The sequence below is a fragment of the Oncorhynchus keta genome, chromosome 25 (assembly GCF_023373465.1).
Source record: "Oncorhynchus keta strain PuntledgeMale-10-30-2019 chromosome 25, Oket_V2, whole genome shotgun sequence".
NCBI lineage: Eukaryota > Metazoa > Chordata > Actinopteri > Salmoniformes > Salmonidae > Oncorhynchus > Oncorhynchus keta.
Window position 1 is genome coordinate 35,378,177 of NC_068445.1, and position 23,344 is coordinate 35,401,520.

Here is a 23,344-nt window from a genome sequence, read left to right on the forward strand (position 1 = left end):
TGGTGTCTCTACCCTACTGGACATCTCTCCTCAGAACTGGTGTCTCTACCCTACTGGACATCTCTCCTCAGAACTGATGTCTCTACCCTACACCAGGACATCTCTCCTCAGAACTGGTGTCTCTACCCTACTGGACATCTCTCCTCAGAACTGGTGTCTCTACCCTACTGGACATCTCTCCTCAGAACTGGTGTCTCTACCCTACTGGACATCTCTCATCAGAACTGGTGTCTCTACCCTACTGGACATCTCTCCTCAGAACTGATGTCTCTACCCTACAACAGGACATCTCTCCTCAGAACTGGTGTCTCTACCCTACTGGACATCTCTCCTCAGAACTGGTGTCTCTACCCTACTGGACATCTCTCCTCAGAACTGGTGTCTCTACCCTACTGGACATCTCTCCTCAGAACTGATGTCTCTACCCTACACCAGGACATCTCTCCTCAGAACTGGTGTCTCTACCCTACTGGACATCTCTCCTCAGAACTGGTGTCTCTACCCTACTGGACATCTCTCCTCAGAACTGGTGTCTCTACCCTACTGGACATCTCTCCTCAGAACTGGTGTCTCTACCCTACTGGACATCTCTCCTCAGAACTGGTGTCTCTACCCTACTGGGCATCTCTCCTCAGAACTGATGTCTCTACCCTACTGGACATCTCTCCTCAGAACTGGTGTCTCTACCATACTGGACATCTCTCCTCAGAACTGGTGTCTCTACCCTACTGGACATCTCTCCTCAGAACTGGTGTCTCTACCCTACTGGACATCTCTCCTCAGAACTGGTGTCTCTACCCTACTGGACATCTCTCCTCAGAACTGATGTCTCTACCCTACTGGGCTTCTCTCCTCAGAACTGGTGTCTCTACCCTACTGGACATATCTCCTCAGAACTGGTGTCTCTACCCTACTGGACATCTCTCCTCAGAACTGGTGTCTCTACCCTACTGGACATCTCTCCTCAGAACTGATGTCCTTACCCTACACCAGGACATGTCTCCTCAGAACTGGTGTCTCTACCCCACTGGGCATCTCTCCTCAGAACTGATGTCCTTACCTTACACCAGGACATCTCTCCTCAGAACTGGTGTCTCTACCCTACTGGACATCTCTCCTCAGAACTGATGTCCTTACCCTACACCAGGACATCTCTCCTCAGAACTGGTGTCTCTACCCTACTGGGCATCTCTCCTCAGAACTGATGTCCTTACCCTACACCAGGACATCTCTCCTCAGAACTGGTGTCTCTACCCTACTGGACATCTCTCCTCAGAACTGATGTCTCTACCCTACACCAGGACATCTCTCCTCAGAACTGGTGTCTCTACCCTACTGGACATCTCTCCTCAGAACTGGTGTCTCTACCCTACTGGACATCTCTCCTCAGAACTGGTGTCTCTACCCTACTGGACATCTCTCATCAGAACTGGTGTCTCTACCCTACTGGACATCTCTCCTCAGAACTGATGTCTCTACCCTGGACACAGAACTGGACATCTCTCCTCAGAACTGTCTCTATGACATCTCTCTCAGAACTGGTGTCCTACCCTACCTGGACATCTCTCCTCAGAACTGGTGTCTCTACCCTACTGGACATCTCTCCTCAGAACTGGTGTCTCTACCCTACTGGACATCTCTCCTCAGAACTGGTGTCTCTACCCTACTGGACATCTCTCCTCAGAACTGATGTCTCTACCCTACTGGACATCTCTCCTCAGAACTGGTGTCTCTACCCTACACTAGACATCTCTCCTCAGAACTGGTGTCTCTACCCTACTGGACATCTCTCCTCAGAACTGGTGTCTCTACCCTACTGGACATCTCTCCTCAGAACTGGTGTCTCTACCCTACTGGACATCTCTCCTCAGAACTGGTGTCTCTACCCTACTGGACATCTCTCCTCAGAACTGGTGTCTCTACCCTACTGGACATCTCTCCTCAGAACTACCCTACTGGACATCTCTCCTCAGAACTGATGTCTCTACCCTACTGGACATCTCTCCTCAGAACTGGTGTCTCTACCCTACTGGACATCTCTCCTCAGAACTGGTGTCTCTACCCTACTGGACATCTCTCCTCAGAACTGGTGTCTCTACCCTACTGGACATCTCTCCTCAGAACTGGTGTCTCTACCCTACTGGACATCTCTCCTCAGAACTGGTGTCTCTACCCTACTGGACATCTCTCCTCAGAACTGATGTCTCTACCCTACTGGACATCTCTCCTCAGAACTGGTGTCTCTACCCTACACCGGACATCTCTCCTCAGAACTGGTGTCTCTACCCTACTGGACATCTCTCCTCAGAACTGGTGTCTCTACCCTACTGGACATCTCTCCTCAGAACTGGTGTCTCTACCCTACTGGACATCTCTCCTCAGAACTGGTGTCTCTACCCTACCCTGGACATCTCTCCTCAGAACTGGTGTCTCTGGACCTCCTCAGAACTGTGTCTCTACCCATGGACATCTCTCCTCAGAACTGGTGTCTCTACCCTACTGGACATCTCTCCTCAGAACTGATGTCTCTACCCTACTGGGCATCTCTCCTCAGAACTGGTGTCTCTACCCTACACCAGACATCTCTCCTCAGAACTGGTGTCTCTACCCTACTGGACATCTCTCCTCAGAACTGGTGTCTCTACCATACTGGACATCTCTCCTCAGAACTGGTGTCTCTACCCTACTGGACATCTCTCCTCAGAACTGGTGTCTCTACCCTACTGGACATCTCTCCTCAGAACTGGTGTCTCTACCCTACTGGACATCTCTCCTCAGAACTGGTCTATCTACCCTACTGGGCATCTCTCCTCAGAACTGGTGTCTCTACCCTACTGGACATCTCTCCTCAGAACTGGTGTCTCTACCCTACTGGGCATCTCTCCTCAGAACTGGTGTCTCTACCCTACACCAGACATCTCTCCTCAGAACTGGTGTCTCTACCCTACACCAGACATCTCTCCTCAGAACTGGTGTCTCTACCCTACACCAGACATCTCTCCTCAGAACTGGTGTCTCTACCCTACTGGACATCTCTCTATACCACAATCCTACCTGTTTAAGTGTCATGGTGTTGTCCAGGCTGTGTTGCTGTCAGGTCTAAAGTGACTATATCTGGCTATGCACAGAGCCGTGACTATCAGGCTTCATGCTGGTCTGGCAGACTATCACAACTGATGTCTCTGATACAGGGGGGCTGGGTTAAATATGGAAGACCTATTTTGGTTGAATTCATTCAGTTGTGCAGTGAACAGCTATGTGTCAGATCCACAACGATATGACACCCTGTGGGGGGAGATGCTGGATGTTGTGGCAGGTATATAAAGCAGTGGAATAGAGGACGGCTTATTGTGATATATAAGGATTCAGACCCAATAACACGACACGCACACACACACACGCACACGCACACACACACACACACACACACACACACACACACACACACACACACACACACACACACACACACACACACACACACATTCAGTTGTGCAGTGAACAGCTATGTGTCAGATCCACAACGATATGACACCCTGTGGGGAGATGCTGGATGTTGTGGCAGGTATATAAAGCAGTGGAATAGAGGACATTCAGACCCAATAACACGACACGCACACACACACACACACACACACACACACACACACACACACACACACACACACACACACACACACACACACACACACACAAATCATCACCCACACAACTTACCTGACTGCAGATACACATGTCAGTCAGAGGGTGGCGCCAGCTGCCTTAAACACTGTTCACGTTTCAATCAACCAAGCCTCCCATTTCATCTCTTTGCAGTATTAACACAGCAGTGACACAGTTGCAAGAAAAACACCCACATCAAATGCTTCACAATGAGTTTGTATTGTACAGGGGCCAAAACAATCTGACTCAGCAGGAAGCTCTATAGAGTTGGGTTGGCCTTTCTATTTGGCCCTAATGTTTTCTCTGTAACTGATGGGAAGTTGTTCAGAGATATTGACAAGCACATAGGAAGCACTAACAACATATTGCAGCCATTACACATGCACGCACGCACACACACACACACACATGTAAAAACACAAAAACACCCACGCACACACACATGTAAAAACACAAAAACACGCACGCACACACACACATGCATGTAAAAACACAAAAACACGCACGCACACACACAAATACACACATGTAAAAACACACACAGCACACGAAAACACATACAGGCACACACAAGTATTTACAAACACACAGAGAGACTGTAGACATGATGCATTGTGGGTGGCAAGTTGGACAGTTCCAATGTCTTTTTCAGAATGCAGGAGAAATCCCACCCTGGCTGTATCCATGCCTTAAGTCCTAATAAGAAATGATAATACACTATCACTTAACAAAATACCTAAAGCATTGTCCTCTTCACAGCAACATGGTGTGCAGACCTGAGACACAGCACCATGCGTCAAGACAACTAATTAAAGACCCAGACTGGAGCTGAAATTGGATCTGCAATAGACCTTAATGACTTACGTTACAGTATTACCCTGCATTAGGAGGACCTTTATGACTTCCTAGGTCTGTTGTGTTACATGAGACAGTAATAAAGTCCAAACTTCTCTGTGCTCTACTTACTTGACCTTTGGTTTTTGATGAAGAACAGCTTGAGCCTCTCCTTGAAGGTGTTTTCATTCACATAGAACTCCACCTGAACCCTGGAGAGAGAGACAGTCAGTACATCAACCATAGAACCCATGAACCCTGGAGAGTGGAGAGACAGAGACAGTCAGTACATCTACCATAGAACTCCACCTGAACCCTGGAGAGAGAGACAGAGACAGTCAGTACATTTACCATAGAACTCCACCTGAACCCTGGAGAGAGACAGAGACAGTCAGTACATTTACCATAGAACTCCACCTGAACCCTGGAGAGAGAGACAGAGACAGTCAGTACATTTACCATAGAACCCATGAACCCTGGAGAGACAGAGACAGTCAGTACATCTACCATAGAACACATAAACCCTGGAGAGAGACAGAGACAGTCAGTACATCTACCATAGAACTCCACCTGAACCCTGGAGAGAGAAACAGAGACAGTCAGTACATCAACCATAGAACCCATGAACCCTGGAGAGACAGAGACAGTCAGTACATCTACCATAGAACACATAAACCCTGGAGAGAGACAGAGACAGTCAGTACATCTACCATAGAACTCCACCTGAACCCTGGAGAGAGAAACAGAGACAGTCAGTACATCTACCACAGAACACCTGAACCCGGGAGAGAGAAACAGAGACAGTCAGTACATCTACCATAGAACTCATGAACCCTGTAGAGAGAGACAGTCAGTACATTTACCATAGAACTCCACCTGAACCCTGGAGAGAGAAACAGAGACAGTCAGTACATCTACCATAGAACTGAACCCTGGAGAGAGAAACAGAGACCACCTGAACCCTGGAGAGAGAAACAGAGACAGTCAGTACATCTACCATAGAACTCCACCTGAACCCTGGAGAGAGAAACAGAGACAGTCAGTACATCTACCATAGAACACCTGCCCCCGGGAGAGAGAAACAGAGACAGTCAGTACATCTACCATAGAACACCTGAACCCGGGAGAGAGAAACAGAGACAGTCAGTACATCTACCATAGAACACCTGAACCCGGGAGAGAGAAACAGAGACAGTCAGTACATCTACCATAGAACTCATGAACCCTGGAGAGAGAGACAGTCAGTACATCTACCATAGAACACCTGAACCCTGGAGAGAAAAACAGAGACAGTCAGTACATCTACCATAGAACACCTGAACCCGGGAGAGAGAAACAGAGACAGTCAGTACATCTACCATAGAACTCCACCTGAACCCGGGAGAGAGAAACAGAGACAGTCAGTACATCTACCATAGAACTCATGAACCCTGGTTATTTGATTGACTGAGACAGTCACAAGCTTAACCACATCTACCATGGAAGAACACCTGAACCCTGGAGAGAAAAACAGTAAAGACAGTCATGAAAAAACATTTACCATAGAATTCCAGTGTAAAAAAAACTAAAAACTGAACCCTGGAAGAGTTTAGTGTAAAAGAAACTAAAGACAGTCAGTACATCTACCATAGAACTAAAAACACCTGAACCCTGGGAGAGAGACAGAGACAGTAAGACAATCAGCCCATCTACCATAGAAGTACTCATGCATCCATATATAAGGACCATGGTTATTTGATTGAACTGTTTTGAGATGGGTTCAGTAAAGACAAACTTAACCTTTGATGCATTGTGTTGGGTTTGTTAAAAAAATAAAACTGGAAGACCCCTTTCGGGTCTCTTTGTAAAAAAATCTGTTACCTTTCCTGGAATGGGGCTAAAAACAATTCATGGGCAGTGTAAAAAGACTAAAAACAATCATAATGACAGCATACAACCCCTTTCCTGGTGTTTTTTCAAAATGACCCCTTTCCTGGAACAGCCAAAATGAAGAACACAGCAGAGTGGAATGGGGCAAACAAAAAACAGGATACTTCTAAAAACATGGGTTTATCACCCCTTTCCTGGAATGTTAAAAAAAAACTAAAAACAATCATAAAAATGGGTTTAGTGTAAAATGGGTTTAGTGTAAAATGGGTTTAGTGTAAAATGGGTTTAGTGTAAAATGGGTTTAGTGTAAAATGGGTTTAGTGTAAAAAACAAAAAACAATCGTAATGACGCCTTTCCTGGATTGGGTTTAGTGTAAAAAAAACTAAAAACAATCGTAATGACCCCTTTCCTGGAATGGGTTTAGTGTAAAATGGGTTTAGTGTAAAAAAAACTAAAAACAATCGTAATGACCCCTTTCCTGGAATGGGTTTAGTGTAAAATGGGTTTAGTGTAAAAAAAACTAAAAACAATCGTAATGACCCCTTTCCTGGAATGGGTTTAGTGTAAATTGGGTTTAGTGTAAAAAAAACTAAAAACAATCGTAATGACCCCTTTCCTGGAATGGGTTTAGTGTAAAATGGGTTTAGTGTAAAAAAACTAAAAACAATCATAATGACCCCTTTCCTGGAATGGGTTTAGTGTAAAATGGGTTTAGTGTAAAAAAAACTAAAAACAATCATAATGACCCCTTTCCTGGAATGGGTTTAGTTTAAAAAAACTAAAAACAATCATAATGACCCCTTTCCTGGATTGGGTTTAGTTTAAAAAAACTAAAAACAATCATAATGACCCCTTTCCTGGAATGGGTTTAGTGTAAAAAAAACTAAAAACAATCATAATGACCCCTTTCCTGGAATGGGTTTAGTGTAAAAAAAACTAAAAACAATCATAATGACCCCTTTCCTGGAATGGGTTTAGTGTAAAAAAACTAAAAACAATCATAATGACCCCTTTCCTGGAATGGGTTTAGTGTAAAAAAACTAAAAACAATCATAATGACCCCTTTCCTGGAATGGGTTTAGTGTAAAAAAAACTAAAAACAATCATAATGACCCCTTTCCTGGAATGGGTTTAGTGTAAAAAAACTAAAAACAATCAAAATGGGTTTAGTGTAAAAAAACTAAAAACAATCATAATGACCCCTTTCCTGGAATGGGTTTAGTGTAAAAAAACTAAAAACAATCATAATGACCCCTTTCCTGGATTGGGTTTAGTGTAAAAAAACTAAAAACAATCATAATGACCCCTTTCCTGGAATGGGTTTAGTGTAAAAAAAACTAAAAACAATCATAATGACCCCTTTCCTGGATTGGGTTTAGTTTAAAAAAACTAAAAACAATCATAATGACCCCTTTCCTGGATTGGGTTTAGTTTAAAAAAACTAAAAACAATCATAATGACCCCTTTCCTGGAATGGGTTTAGTGTAAAAAAAACTAAAAACAATCATAATGACCCCTTTCCTGGATTGGGTTTAGTTTGGAATGGGTTTAGTGTAAAAAAACTAAAAACAATCATAATGACCCCTTTCCTGGATTGGGTTTATGACCCCTTTCCTGGAATGGGTTTAGTTAAAAAACTAAAAACAATCATAATGACCCCTTTCCTGGAATGGGTTTAGTGTAAAAAAACTAAAAACAATCATAATGACCCCTTTCCTGGAATGGGTTTAGTGTAAAAAAACTAAAAACAATCATAATGACCCCTTTCCTGGAATGGGTTTAGTGTAAAAAAAAAACATAAAACAATCATAATGACCCCTTTCCTGGAATGGGTTTATCATAATGACCCCTTTCCTGGAATGGGTTTAGTAATGTAAAAACTAAAAACAATCATAATGACCCCTTTCCTGGAATGGGTTTAAAAAAAAAACAATCATAATGACCCCTTTCCTGGAAATAAAAAAACTAAAAACAATGACCCCTTTCCTGGATTGGGTTTAGTGTAAAAAAACTAAAAACAATCATAATGACCCCTTTCCTGGAATGGGTTTAGTGTGGAAAAAAAAAACTAAAAACAATCATAATGACCCCTTTCCTGGAATGGGTTTAGTGAAAAAAACTAAAAAAAAAACTAAAAACAATCATAATGACCCCTTTCCTGGAATGGGTTTAGTGTAAAAAAACTAAAAACAATCATAATGACCCCTTTCCTGGAATGGGTTTATGACCCCTTTCCTGGAATGGGTTTAGTGTAAAAAAAACTAAAAACAATCATAATGACCCCTTTCCTGGAATGGGTTTAGTGTAAAAAAAAAAACTAAAAACAATCGTAATGACCCCTTTCCTGGAATGGGTTTAGTGTAAAAAAAAACTAAAAACAATCATAATGACCCCTTTCCTGGAATGGGTTTAGTGTAAAAAAACAAAAAAAAACAATCATAATGACCCCTTTCCTGGAATGGGTTTAGTGTAAAAAAACTAAAAACCTTTCCTGGAATGGGTTTAGTGTAAAAAAACTAAAAACAATCATAATGACCCCTTTCCTGGAATGGGTTTAGTGTAAAAAAAACTAAAAACAATCGTAATGACCCCTTTCCTGGAATGGGTTTAGTGTAAAAAAACAAAAAACAATCGTAATGACCCCTTTCCTGGATTGGGTTTAGTGTAAAAAACATCAATCATAAATGACCCCTTTATAGTCTCCTATATTACTCACAGTGGCCAATTACTGTCATGACAACAAGGAGATGTAGAGTAACCATGGTAATTTGGAACTATCTATTAGAGAGTGAATATTGTGTTGATATGACTCTGAAGATAAGCAAGGAGAAATTCTGATGTGACACGAGGCACGCAATCTGTTTCAACACCACTGTCTGTCTGGCTGGAGAAGACTGCTGCCTGACTGTTGAAATGTGTGATGTGCAGCTGAGGTTAAAGCCACACCAACTTCCATTTGAAGCTCTGATAGCTACGTAGCTATGGTGATATCATTATCATGGAGGATTTTAAAAGACCCTTAAATTATTTATGCCTCTAAACTGCGAAGGCTCCTCCAACCAAATTAGTTATTTTACATTGCTGCTTCGAGCATAATTATAGTTTACTTCTTCTCCCATGATGCAATTCACTAAGCACCCATCCAACCCCTTAGTAGGCCTACAGTACAATATCCCCCAGCAACTTAGATACTGTACATAGCAGTGTAGCTTTAATCATGTAGGAAGTAGGAATGCTCATTAATCATTTGAGTCAACATTAGATCATATTCTCCTCATAATGCTATTTATAAACACATCACATAGACTGTAGATTCTAGCTGTAGAAAGCCCCTCCCTACCTACCCACCACTTCCTGTGTGTGACATCACCACAGACCAGAGGTTCTAAATATTTATATCCTGCACCCTCATTGGTCCCTCAGCTATTCCAGATATTCCTGATTGGACTCTCCTTTTCAATCATTTCATGAATAAGTCAAAAGGAACAATGTAGTGACTGTGACTTCTGGATCACCTCTGTGGTGCAATTCATTCATACTTGACAAGCTTGTCACTTTAAAATATATATTTCATTTTATACGGTCCTCCTGTACCCCCAACATTACATATTTTTGTTGTGGCCCCTGACAAGCAGACCTAATTCTACTTGTCTACTAATTATCAAGCCCTTGACAGGTTGAATCAAGTTTTTTTGTCCGGGCTACAACAAAAATGTGTTCTGTTGGTGGTAGACAAGGGCTGGAGTTGGGAAACACTGGTCTACGCAATCTAATGAAACACTTTGATGTTAATGTAAAGCAAGTACATTAATAAAGGCCCATAAACTGAATATTGGGGTGTGTCTGGGAGGTTATAAATGAAGGGAGAGCTAACTTTGACTTCTCTTTCATGAATAGATGTAGATGAATCTAAAGTGAGGGTGAAAGAGATTTTTGATGTGTGTGGTTGCCTCCCCTAATGACAGCGATAAAGGGCTGTAAAACTCCTGCAGGGCCCTTGGAGCCTTCTGACAAGATTAATAGGGAGGAGAGGAAGGTATGAAGAGGAGAGAAAAGGAGGAGAGCAATTACTGGAGCCTTATCCTGAGGGAAGCAGAGAGAGAGAGAGAGGGAGGGTCTGCATACTAAGAGATGTGTAGCTTAACCTGCTGTCCAATCCTCCTCTCCTTTTGGCCTTCCTCTCTCTCTCTCTCTCTCTCTCTCTCTCTCTCTCTCTCTCTCTCTCTCTCTCTCTCTCTCTCTCTCTCTCTCTCTCTCTCTCTCTCTCTCTCTCTCTCTCTCTCTCTCTCTCTCTCTCTCTCTCTCTCTCTCTCTCTCTCTCTCTCTCTCTCTCTCTCTCTCTCCCTCCCTCCCTCCCTCCCTCCCTCCCTCCCTCCCTCCCTACATCCCTCCCTCCCTCCATCCCTCTATTTCTTTACCACATGGAGACTGCCTCCAGGCAGAAAACGTACAATCCACTCTCATGTGGTGAACCAATAACTATATAGGTGCTGTAAAGGCCAGGAACCACTCCTACACATTACACACACATGCTCACAATAGAAACACCCAGCAAAGAAAGAGGGACCGGGGCCAAGCTTCCTGCTATCCAGGACCTCTATGCCAGGCGGTGTCAGAGGAAGGCCCTAAAAATTGTCAAAGACTCCAGCCACCCTAGTCATAGACTGCTTCCTCTGGTGCCGGAGCGCCAAGTCTAGGTCCAAGAGGCTTCAAAACAGATTATAAGCAATAACACTCCTAAACACCTAATCAAATGGCTGGTAGCTGGGGTGGCAGGTGGCCTAGTGGTTAGAGAGTTGGGCCAGTAACCAAAAGGTTGCTGGATCAAATCCCTGAGCTGACAAGCTATGAATCTATCTATCGTTCAGTTAACCCACTGTCCCCGGTAGGCCGTCACTGTAAATAAGAATGAGTTCTTAACTAACTTGCCTAGTTAAATAAAGGTTACACATGGCTACCCAGACTATTTGTATTGCCCCCTTCCCCTCTTTTACACCGCTGTCGTTATCATCTATGCATATTCACTTTAATAACTCTACCTAAATATACATATTACCTCAAATGACCGGTGCCCCCGCACATTGACTCTGTACTGGTACCCCCCTGTATATAGTCTCACTACTAGCAGTTATTTTACTGCTGCTCTTTAATCACTTGTTACTTTTATTTATTTTTGTTATCTGTATTTTTAAAAACTGCATTGTTGTTTAGAGGCTCGTAAGTAAGCATTTCACTGTAAGGTCTACTACACCTGTTGTATTCAGCGCAAGTGACTAATACTATTTTATTTGACTTGATATGCATGTTGACATAATCAATATCACAGCATGGATACACATGTACATAGAGACACAGAGGCACAGGTACATAGAGACAATGAGACACTAAGACACAGTTACATAGAGACACAGAGGCACAGGTACATAGAGACATAGAGACACTAAGACACAGGTACATAGAGACACAGGTACATAGAGACACAGAGACACTGAGACACAGGTACATAGAGATACAGAGACACAGGTACATAGAGACACAGGTACATAGAGATACAGAGACACTGAGACACAGGTACATAGAGACACAGAGACACAGGTACATAGAGATACAGAGACGCAGGTACATAGAGACGCAGGTACATAGAGATACAGAGACACAGATACATAGAGACACAGAGACACTAAGACAGAGGTACATAGAGACACAGGTACATAGAGATACAGACACACTGAGACACAGGTACATAGAGACACAGAGACAGGTACATAGAGATACAGAGACACAGGTACATAGAGACGCAGGTACATAGAGACACAGGTACATAGAGACACAGAGACACTAAGACACAGGTACATTGAGACACAGACACAGGTACACAGAGACACAGACACAGGTACATAGAGACACAGACACAGTTACATAGAGACACAGACACAGATACATAGAGACACAGACACAGGTACATAGAGACACAGAGACACAGGTACATAGAGACACAGAGACACAGGTACATAGAGACACAGAGACACTAAGACACAGGTATATAGAGACACAGACACGGGTACATAGAGACACAGACACAGGTACATAGAGACACAGAGACACAGGTACATATAAACACAGAGACACAGGTACATAGAGACACAAGTAAATAGAGAAACAGAAACACAATTACACAGATATACAGGTAAATAGAGACACAGAGACAAAGGTACATAGAGACACAGAGACACAGGTACATAAAGACACAGAGACACTAAGACACAGGTACATAGAGACACAGAGACACAGGTACATAGAGACACATAGACACAGGTACATAGAGACACAGGTACATAGAGACACAGAGACACAGAGACACTAAGACACAGGTACATAGAGACACTGATACACAGGTACATAGAGACACAGAGACACTAAGACACAGGTACATAGAGACACAGACACAGGTACATAGAGACACAGACACAGGTACATAGAGACACAGACACAGGTACATAGAGACACAGACACAGGTACATAGAGACACAGAGACACAGGTACATAGAGACACAGAGACACAGGTACATAGAGACACAAGTAAATAGAGAAACAGAAACACAATTACACAGAGACACAGGTACATAGAGACACAGATACACCGATACACAGGTACATAGAGACACAGAGACACAGAGACACAGGTACATAGAGACACAAGTAAATAGAGAAACAGAAACACAATTACATAGAGACACAGATACACTGATACACAGGTACATAGAGACACTAAGACACAGGTACATAGAGACACAGACATAGGTACATAGAGACACAGACACAGGTACATAGAGACACGGAGACACAGGTACATAGAGACACAGAGACACAGGTACATAGAGACACAGAGACACTAAGACACAGGTACATAGAGACACAGTGACACTAAAACACAGGTACATAGAGACACAGACACATGTACATAGAGACACAGACACAGACAGAGGTACATAGATTCTCATCAGAATGTTTATTTTTGTATAATACTGTAGCGGGGTTGCAGATATCTGTTCTCTGTCAGGAATAAGTTACTTGGGCCGCAGAGAGGGGAGAGGTCAAGCGTGTATCTCTTGGCTCCACAATGTCTGTGTGCCAGTCAATGTGTCTCTGTGATCTTGTCAAGGAGGTGTGGATTTGATATATGCCTGTTGATGTGAGGATTTGTTTTATGGTTCTGAGTTTGAGAAAATAACATAGTTTAGGAGACAAAGCTGAATGATAAATTATAGTCAATGCTGTCTGGCTATGTGTGTCTTTGCTATAAAGGATCTCAGTTGCAATGTGTAAGGGACGCTCAGAGAATTCATTGATAGACACTGAATTGATCTGAGAGTCACGGGGTTGTGATGGAGCTCATATAATTAAAGATGGACTTTATGATAACTCTGACTTGTGTGTGGTTTGCTCTCATGATTTGGTAAATACAGGAAATTTCCACGACACATATGGTTGATATTATTAGTTTATCTAGCGTGTCCTGAGCTGCATATAATCGATGCGGTTCCTGTTAATTTCTCATCGATTCACAGAATACTTCGCCAAACGGGTGATGATTTAGCACTGTCGTTGCACCAAACCTAACCTTAAACATCAATGACTTTCTTTAAAATCAATAAACAAGTATATATTTTTAAACCTGCATATTTAGTTAATATTGCCTGCTAACATGAATTTCTTATAATTAGGGAAATTGTGTCACTTCTCTTGCGTTCCGTGCAAGCAGTCAGGGTATATGCAGCAGTTTGGGCCGCCTGGCTCATTGCGAACTGGGTGAAGTCCATTTATTAACCGTAATTAATATGCCAGAATTGTACATAATTATGACATAACATTGAAGGTTGTACAATGTAACAGCAATATTTAGACTGATGGATGACACCCGTTAGATAAAATACGGAACAGTTCCATATTTCACTGAAAGAAAAAACGTTTTGTTTTCTAAATGATAGTTTCCGGATTCAACCATATCAATGATCAAAGGCTCGTACTTCTGTGTGTTATAATTAAGTCTATGATTTGATATTTGATAGAGCAATCTGACTGAGCGGTGGTCGGCAGCAGCAGGCTCATAAGCATTCATTCAAACATCACTTCCGTGCGTTTGCCAGCAGCTCCTCGCTGTACTTCGAGCATTGAGCCGTTTATGACTTCAAGCCTATCAACTCCTGAGATTAGGCTGGTGTAACAGATGTGAAATGGCAAGCTAGTTAGCAGGGTGCGCGCTAGTAGCGTTTCAAATCGGTGACGCCACTCGGTCTGAGACTTGGAGTAGTTGTTCCCGTTGCTCTACATTACCATTCATCCCTGTTATTACCATACATCCCTGTTATTACCATACGTCCCTGTTGTTACCATACGTCCCTGTTGTTACCATACGTCCCTGTTGTTACCATACGTCCCTGTTGTTACCATACGTCCCTGTTGTTACCATACATCCCTGTTATTACCATACGTCCCTGTTGTTACCATACATCCCTGTTGTTACCATATGTCTCTGTTGTTACCATACATCCCTGTTATTACCATACGTCGCTGTTGTTACCATACATCCCTGTTATTACCATACATCCCTGTTGTTACCATACATCCCTGTTGTTACCATACATCCCTGTTGTTACCATACGTCCCTGTTGTTACCATATGTCTCTGTTATTACCATACATCCCTGTTGTTACCATACATCCCTGTTGTTACCATACATCCCTGTTGTTACCATACATCCCTGTTGTTACCATACATCCCTGTTGTTACCATACATCCCTGTTATTACCATACATCCCTGTTGTTACCATATGTCTCTGTTGTTACCATACATCCCTGTTGTTACCATACGTCCCTGTTGTTACCATACATCCCTGTTATTACCATACGTCCCTGTTGTTACCATACATCCCTGTTGTTACCATATGTCTCTGTTGTTACCATACATCCCTGTTATTACCATACGTCGCTGTTGTTACCATACATCCCTGTTATTACCATACATCCCTGTTATTACCATACATCCCTGTTGTTACCATACATCCCTGTTGTTACCATACATCCCTGTTGTTACCATACGTCCCTGTTGTTACCATACATCCCTGTTGTTACCATACATCCCTGTTGTTACCATACATCCCTGTTGTTACCATACATCCCTGTTGTTACCATACATCCCTGTTGTTACCATACATCCCTGTTGTTACCATATGTCTCTGTTGTTACCATACATCCCTGTTGTTACCATATGTCTCTGTTGTTACCATACATCCCTGTTGTTACCATACATCCCTGTTGTTACCATACATCCCTGTTGTTACCATACATCCCTGTTGTTACCATACATCCCTGTTGTTACCATACGTCGCTGTTGTTACCATACATCCCTGTTGTTACCATACGTCCCTGTTGTTACCATACATCCCTGTTGTTACCATACGTCCCTGTTGTTACCATACATCCCTGTTGTTACCATACGTCCCTGTTGTTACCATACATCCCTGTTGTTACCATACATCCCTGTTGTTACCATACGTCCCTGTTGTTACCATACATCCCTGTTGTTACCATACATCCCTGTTGTTACCATACGTCGCTGTTGTTACCATACATCCCTGTTGTTACCATACGTCCCTGTTGTTACCATACATCCCTGTTGTTACCATACATCCCTGTTGTTACCATACGTCTCTGTTGTTACCATACATCCCTGTTGTTACCATACATCCCTGTTGTTACCATACGTCCCTGTTGTTACCATACATCCCTGTTGTTACCATACATCCCTGTTGTTACCATACATCCCTGTTGTTACCATACGTCTCTGTTGTTACCATACATCCCTGTTGTTACCATACGTCCCTGTTGTTACCATACATCCCTGTTGTTACCATACATCCCTGTTGTTACCATACATCCCTGTTGTTACCATACATCCCTGTTGTTACCATATGTCTCTGTTGTTACCATACGTCCCTGTTGTTACCATACATCCCTGTTGTTACCCTGTTGTTACCATACATCCCTGTTGTTACCATACATCCCTGTTGTTACCATATGTCCCTGTTGTTACCATACGTCCCTGTTGTTACCATACATCCCTGTTGTTACCATATGTCTCTGTTGTTACCATACATCCCTGTTGTTACCATACATCCCTGTTGTTACCATACATCCCTGTTGTTACCATACATCCCTGTTGTTACCATACATCCCTGTTGTTACCATACGTCTCTGTTGTTACCATACATCCCTGTTGTTACCATATGTCTCTGTTGTTACCATACATCCCTGTTGTTACCATACATCCCTGTTGTTACCATATGTCTCTGTTGTTACCATACATCCCTGTTGTTACCATACATCCCTGTTGTTACCATATGTCTCTGTTGTTACCATACATCCCTGTTGTTACCATACATCCCTGTTGTTACCATACATCCCTGTTGTTACCATACATCCCTGTTGTTACCATATGTCTCTGTTGTTACCATACATCCCTGTTGTTACCATATGTCTCTGTTGTTACCATACATCCCTGTTGTTACCATATGTCCCTGTTGTTACCATATGTCCCTGTTGTTACCATACATCCCTGTTGTTACCATACATCCCTGTTGTTACCATATGTCTCTGTTGTTACCATACATCCCTGTTGTTACCATACATCCCTGTTGTTACCATACATCCCTGTTGTTACCATACGTCCCTGTTGTTACCATACATCCCTGTTGTTACCATACATCCCTGTTGTTACCATACATCCCTGTTGTTACCATACATCCCTGTTGTTACCATACATCCCTGTTATTACCATACGTCCCTGTTGTTACCATACATCCCTGTTGTTACCATACGTCCCTGTTGTTACCATACATCCCTGTTGTTACCATACGTCCCTGTTGTTACCATACGTCCCTGTTGTTACCATACGTCCCTGTTGTTACCATACATCCCTGTTGTTACCATACGTCCCTGTTGTTACCATACGTCCCTGTTGTTACCATACATCCCTGTTGTTACCATACGTCCCTGTTGTTACCATACGTCCCTGTTGTTACCATACATCCCTGTTGTTACCATACGTCCCTGTTGTTACCATACATCCCTGTTGTTACCATACGTCGCTGTTGTTACCATACGTCCCTGTTGTTACCATACATCCCTGTTGTTACCATACATCCCTGTTGTTACCATACATCCCTGTTGTTACCATACGTCCCTGTTGTTACCATACGTCCCTGTTGTTACCATACATCCCTGTTGTTACCATACGTCCCTGTTGTTACCATACATCCCTGTTGTTACCATACATCCCTGTTGTTACCATACATCCCTGTTGTTACCATACATCCCTGTTGTTACCATATGTCTCTGTTGTTACCATACATCCCTGTTGTTACCATATGTCTCTGTTGTTACCATACATCCCTGTTGTTACCATATGTCTCTGTTGTTACCATACATCCCTGTTGTTACCATATGTCTCTGTTGTTACCATACATCCCTGTTGTTACCATATGTCTCTGTTGTTACCATACATCCCTGTTGTTACCATATGTCTCTGTTGTTACCATACATCCCTGTTGTTACCATATGTCTCTGTTGTTACCATACATCCCTGTTGTTACCATATGTCCTGTTGTTACCATACATCCCTGTTGTTACCATATGTCTCTGTTGTTACCATACATCCCTGTTGTTACCATATGTCTCTGTTGTTACCATACATCCCTGTTGTTACCATATGTCTCTGTTGTTACCATACATCCCTGTTGTTACCATATGTCTCTGTTGTTACCATACATCCCTGTTGTTACCATATGTCTCTGTTGTTACCATACATCCCTGTTGTTACCATATGTCTCTGTTGTTACCATACATCCCTGTTGTTACCATATGTCTCTGTTGTTACCATACATCCCTGTTGTTACCATATGTCTCTGTTGTTACCATACGTCCCTGTTGTTACCATACATCCCTGTTGTTACCATACATCCCTGTTGTTACCATACATCCCTGTTGTTACCATACATCCCTGTTGTTACCATACGTCCCTGTTGTTACCATACGTCCCTGTTGTTACCATACATCCCTGTTGTTACCATACATCCCTGTTGTTACCATACATCCCTGTTGTTACCATACATCCCTGTTGTTACCATACATCCCTGTTGTTACCATATGTCTCTGTTGTTACCATACATCCCTGTTGTTACCATATGTCTCTGTTGTTACCATACATCCCTGTTGTTACCATATGTCTCTGTTGTTACCATACATCCCTGTTGTTACCATACATCCCTGTTGTTACCATACATCCCTGTTGTTACCATATGTCTCTGTTGTTACCATACATCCCTGTTGTTACCATATGTCTCTGTTGTTACCATACATCCCTGTTGTTACCATATGTCTCTGTTGTTACAGTACCAGTCAAAAGTTTGGACACACCTACTTATTTTTTGTACTTCTTTCTACATGTAGAATAGTAGTGAAGACATCAAAACTATGAAATAACACCTATGGAATCATGTAGTTACCAAAATAGTGTTAAACAAATCAAAATATATTTCATATTTTATATTCCTCAAAGTAGTCACCCTTTATCTTGATGATAGCTTTGCAAACTCTTGGCATTCTCTCAACCAGCTTTATGAGCTAGTCACCTTCGTCACAGACCTAATTACACGTTTATATGGTGGCAACACACATGATAAAACATGAAAAGACCTGGTTCAAAAGCAATCCATAGTAATAAACTACGGTAGGAAAACATGATCTACATGTAAAGGAATAGTGAGGCAGCAGACACGCCCCTTCAGAAGAAAGTACTCATTAGAATGGGCCACGTAACCATAGACACAGACACCTCTCTTTCCTTCCACCTGCAGTTCAGTTTGATTGTCTTTTATCAAATGAACATATGGATTGATACATTAACACACATGCTAAAAGTTATCAAGATGCAACCTACATGCACACACCATTGCCTACGAGAAGATAGGGAAGACATACTGTATATATGCACTGTGCACTGTAAATTAACATCTGTTATCTGCTTCACTGTTATCTGATGGAAGAAGTTAATGAAACCATGATTATCTGATTCACTGTTGTCTGACTCACTGTTATCTGACTCACTGTTATCTGACTCACTGTTATCTGACTCACTGTTATCTGACTCACTGTTATCTGACGGAAGAAGTCAATGAAACCATGATTATCTGACTCACTGTTATCTGACTCACTGTTATCTGACTCATTCACTGTTGTCTGACTCACTGTTATCTGACTCACTGTTATCTGACTCACTGTTATCTGACTCACTGTTATCTGACTCACTGTTATCTGACGGAAGAAGTCAATGAAACCATGATTATCTGACTCACTGTTATCTGACTCACTGTTATCTGACTCACTGTTATCTGACGGAAGAAGTCAATGAAACCATGATTATCTGATTCACTGTTATCTGACTCACTGTTATCTGACTCACTGTAATCTGATGGGAGAAGTCAATGAAACCATGATTATCTGACTCACTGTTATCTGACTCACTGTTATCTGATGGGAGAAGTCAATGAAACCATGATTATCTGACTCACTGTTATCTGACTCACTGTTATCTGACTCACTGTTGTCTGACTCACTGTTATCTGACTCACTGTTATCTGACTCACTGTTGTCTGACTCACTGTTATCTGATGGGAGAAGTCAATAAAACCATGATTATCTGACTCACTGTTATCTGACTCACTGTTATCTGACTCACTGTTATCTGACTCACTGTTATCTGACTCACTGTTATCTGACTCACTGTTATCTGACTCACTGTTATCTGACTCACTGTTGTCTGACTCACTGTTATCTGATGGGAGAAGTCAATAAAACCATGATTATCTGACTCACTGTTATCTGACTCACTGTTATCTGACTCACTGTTATCTGACTCACTGTTATCTGACTCACTGTTGTCTGACTCACTGTTATCTGATGGGAGAAGTCAATAAAACCTTGATTATCTGACTCACTGTTATCTGACTCACTGTTATCTGATGGGAGAAGTCAATAAAACCATGATTATCTCACTCACTGTTATCTGACTCACTGTTATCTGACTCACTGTTGTCTGACTCACTGTTATCTGATGGGAGAAGTCAATAAAACCATGATTATCTCACTCACTGTTATCTGACTCACTGTTATCTGACTCACTGTTATCTGATGGGAGAAGTCAATGAAACCATGATTATCTGATTCACTGTTATCTGACTCACTGTTATCTGACTCACTGTTATCTGACTCACTGTTATCTGACTCACTGTTATCTGACTCACTGTTATCTGACTCACTGTTATCTGACTCACTGTTATCTGACTCACTGTTATCTGACTCACTGTTATCTGACTCACTGTTATCTGACTCACTGTTATCTGACTCACTGTTATCTGACTCACTGTTATCTGACTCACTGTTATCTGATTCACTGTTATCTGACTCACTGTTATCTGACTCACTGTTATCTGACTCACTGTTATCTGACTCACTGTTATCTGACTCACTGTTATCTGACTCACTGTTATCTGACTCACTGTTATCTGACTCACTGTTATTTGATGGGAGAAGTCAATGAAACCATGATTATCTGACTCACTGTTATCTGACTCACTGTTATCTGACTCACTGTTGTCTGATTCACTGTTATCTGACTCACTGTTATCTGACTCACTGTTATCTGACTCACTGTTATCTGACTCACTGTTATTTGATGGGAGAAGTCAATGAAACCGTGATAAATAGAAGAGAGATGTTTCATACACAGGTCAGTGATTGTAATCATGGGGGAATGACTGAAACACATCCAAACAGTTGTTGCACACTTGGATAACTACTCAAATCACAATCAGATCAGTTATCCCATTGGCTGAAGATGGTTTGATATGAGACACAGCTGTGTTGACTTCCCTGTGTTGTCTTGCTTAGGGCACGACAGCACTGAGCCCGTCTGGACTTGAGACTTACACTGTCATTTGGCCACAATTCCATTTAAATTCTCTGACCATTACATAAATGCATTGACCTGTCATCTTCCTCTGTGATTTATTTGCATTTCTTCTGTCTTATATCTTGCTCTATTTTCAAACCATTTGAGACCCAAAATGTAGTCACTTGTCCATAATTTCATTTCAATTCTCAGACCATTACAGCAATACCATTTGTCCTCTCAGCACTCCTCTTCATACAGTAACATCTGACCTCTCACGTTCATATTCTTCCCTGTGAAACTATTTCCATTTCTGTCTTACATCTCATACTATTTCAACTCAATTTCATCTCAATTCTCAGATCATTACAGAAATATAGTTTCCCTTTCAGTTCTTGCGTTCTTACTATTCTATGAATCTATTTACATGAATTGTCTATATTAATCCAGGCAATATGTGAGATTTTAAACTTGCTCTCTTTTATCCTTTTGACACACAGACAGTCCAGTAACAAGCAGCACTAATCATTTTCTGCTGTTGAACTTCAGATACTGTGTAAGGGCAGCAGGGACTTCTATAAATATCAAGAACAGACATGAATATTAAAACAGGAACTCTCCCCCTCCATCCCCCTCTACATATCTCTCTTCATCTCTCCATCTGTCCGCTCTCTTTATCCCTCTCCCCCTCCCTCCCTCCATCCCCCTCCATCCCATCTCTCATATCTCTCTTCATCTCTCCATCTCATATCTCTCTCTTTTATCCCTCTCCGCTCCTCCCTCCCCCCTCCATCCCCCTCTACATATCTCTCTTCATCTCTCCATCTCTCCCGCTCTCTTTATCCCCCCCCCCCTCCCCCTTCCCTCCCTCCCCTCCATCCCCCTCTACATATCTCCCCCTTCATCTCTCCATCTCTCCATCTCTCTCCTCTCTTTATCCCTCTCCCCCTCCCTCCCCCCCTCCATCCCCCTCTACATATCTCTCTTCATCTCTCCATCTCTCCCGCTCTCTTTATCCCTCCCCCTCCCCACCCCTCCATCCCCCTCTACATATCTCTCTTCATCTCTCCATCTCTCTCGCACTCTTTATCCCTCTCCCCTCCCCCCCCACCCCTCCACATATCTCTCTTCATCTCTCCATCTCTCTCTGCTCTCTTTATCCCCCCCCTCCTCCCTCCCCTCCATCCCCCTCTACATATCTCTCTTCATCTCTCCATCTCTCTCGCTCTTTTTATCCCTCCCTCCCTCCATCCCCCCTCCCTCTTCCCTCCATCCCCCTCTCTTTATCCCTCTCCCCCTTCATCCATCCCCCTCCATCTCATCTCGCTCTCTTTATCCCTCTCCCCCTCCCTCCCTCCCCTCCATCCCCCTCTACATATCTCTCTTCATCTCTCCATCTCTCTCGCTCTCTTTATCCCTCTCCCCCTTCCCTCCCTCCCCTCCATCCCCCTCTACATATCTCTTTATCTTCATCTCCCCCTCCATCCCCCTCTCTCGCTCTCTTTATCCCTCCCTCCCTCCCTCCCCCTCCCCTCCATCCCCTCTCTACATATCTCTCTTCATCTCTCCATCTCTCTCTCGCTTTATTATCCCCCACCCTCCCCCACCCCTCCTCCTCCCACTCCCTCCATCCCCATCTACTTATCTCTCTTCATCTCTCCATCCCCCTCTCATATCTCTCTCTTTATCCTCTCCCTCTTTATCCTCCCTCCCCTCCATCCCCTCTACATATCTCTCTTCATCTCTCCATCTCTCTCGCTCTCTTTATCCCTCTCCACCCTCCCTCCCTCCCCTCCATCCCCCTCTACATATCTCTCCTCATCTCTCCATCTCTCACGTTCTCTTTACCCCCCTCCCTCCCTCCCTCCCTCCCTCCCTCCCTCCCTCCCTCCCTCCCCCTCCTTCCCTGACCAGCCAACTAGCTCCACTGCACTCCAGTCAACCTACTTAAAATAGTGGTGCGTCCTCGA

At 42.8% G+C, this 23,344-nt stretch overlaps 1 protein-coding gene across 1 annotated transcript in view; it reads right to left on the reverse strand.

The window, feature by feature from the left end:
- The window catches only part of LOC118377657 (potassium channel subfamily T member 1-like), a 180,973-nt gene that overhangs the window by 88,484 nt on the left and 69,145 nt on the right, over positions 1 to 23,344 (reverse strand). Inside the window, exon 4 of the mRNA XM_052479946.1 lies at positions 4,630 to 4,709. Coding sequence (XP_052335906.1) covers positions 4,630 to 4,709 — 80 coding nt within the window. The remainder of the gene's footprint in view (positions 1 to 4,629; positions 4,710 to 23,344) is intronic.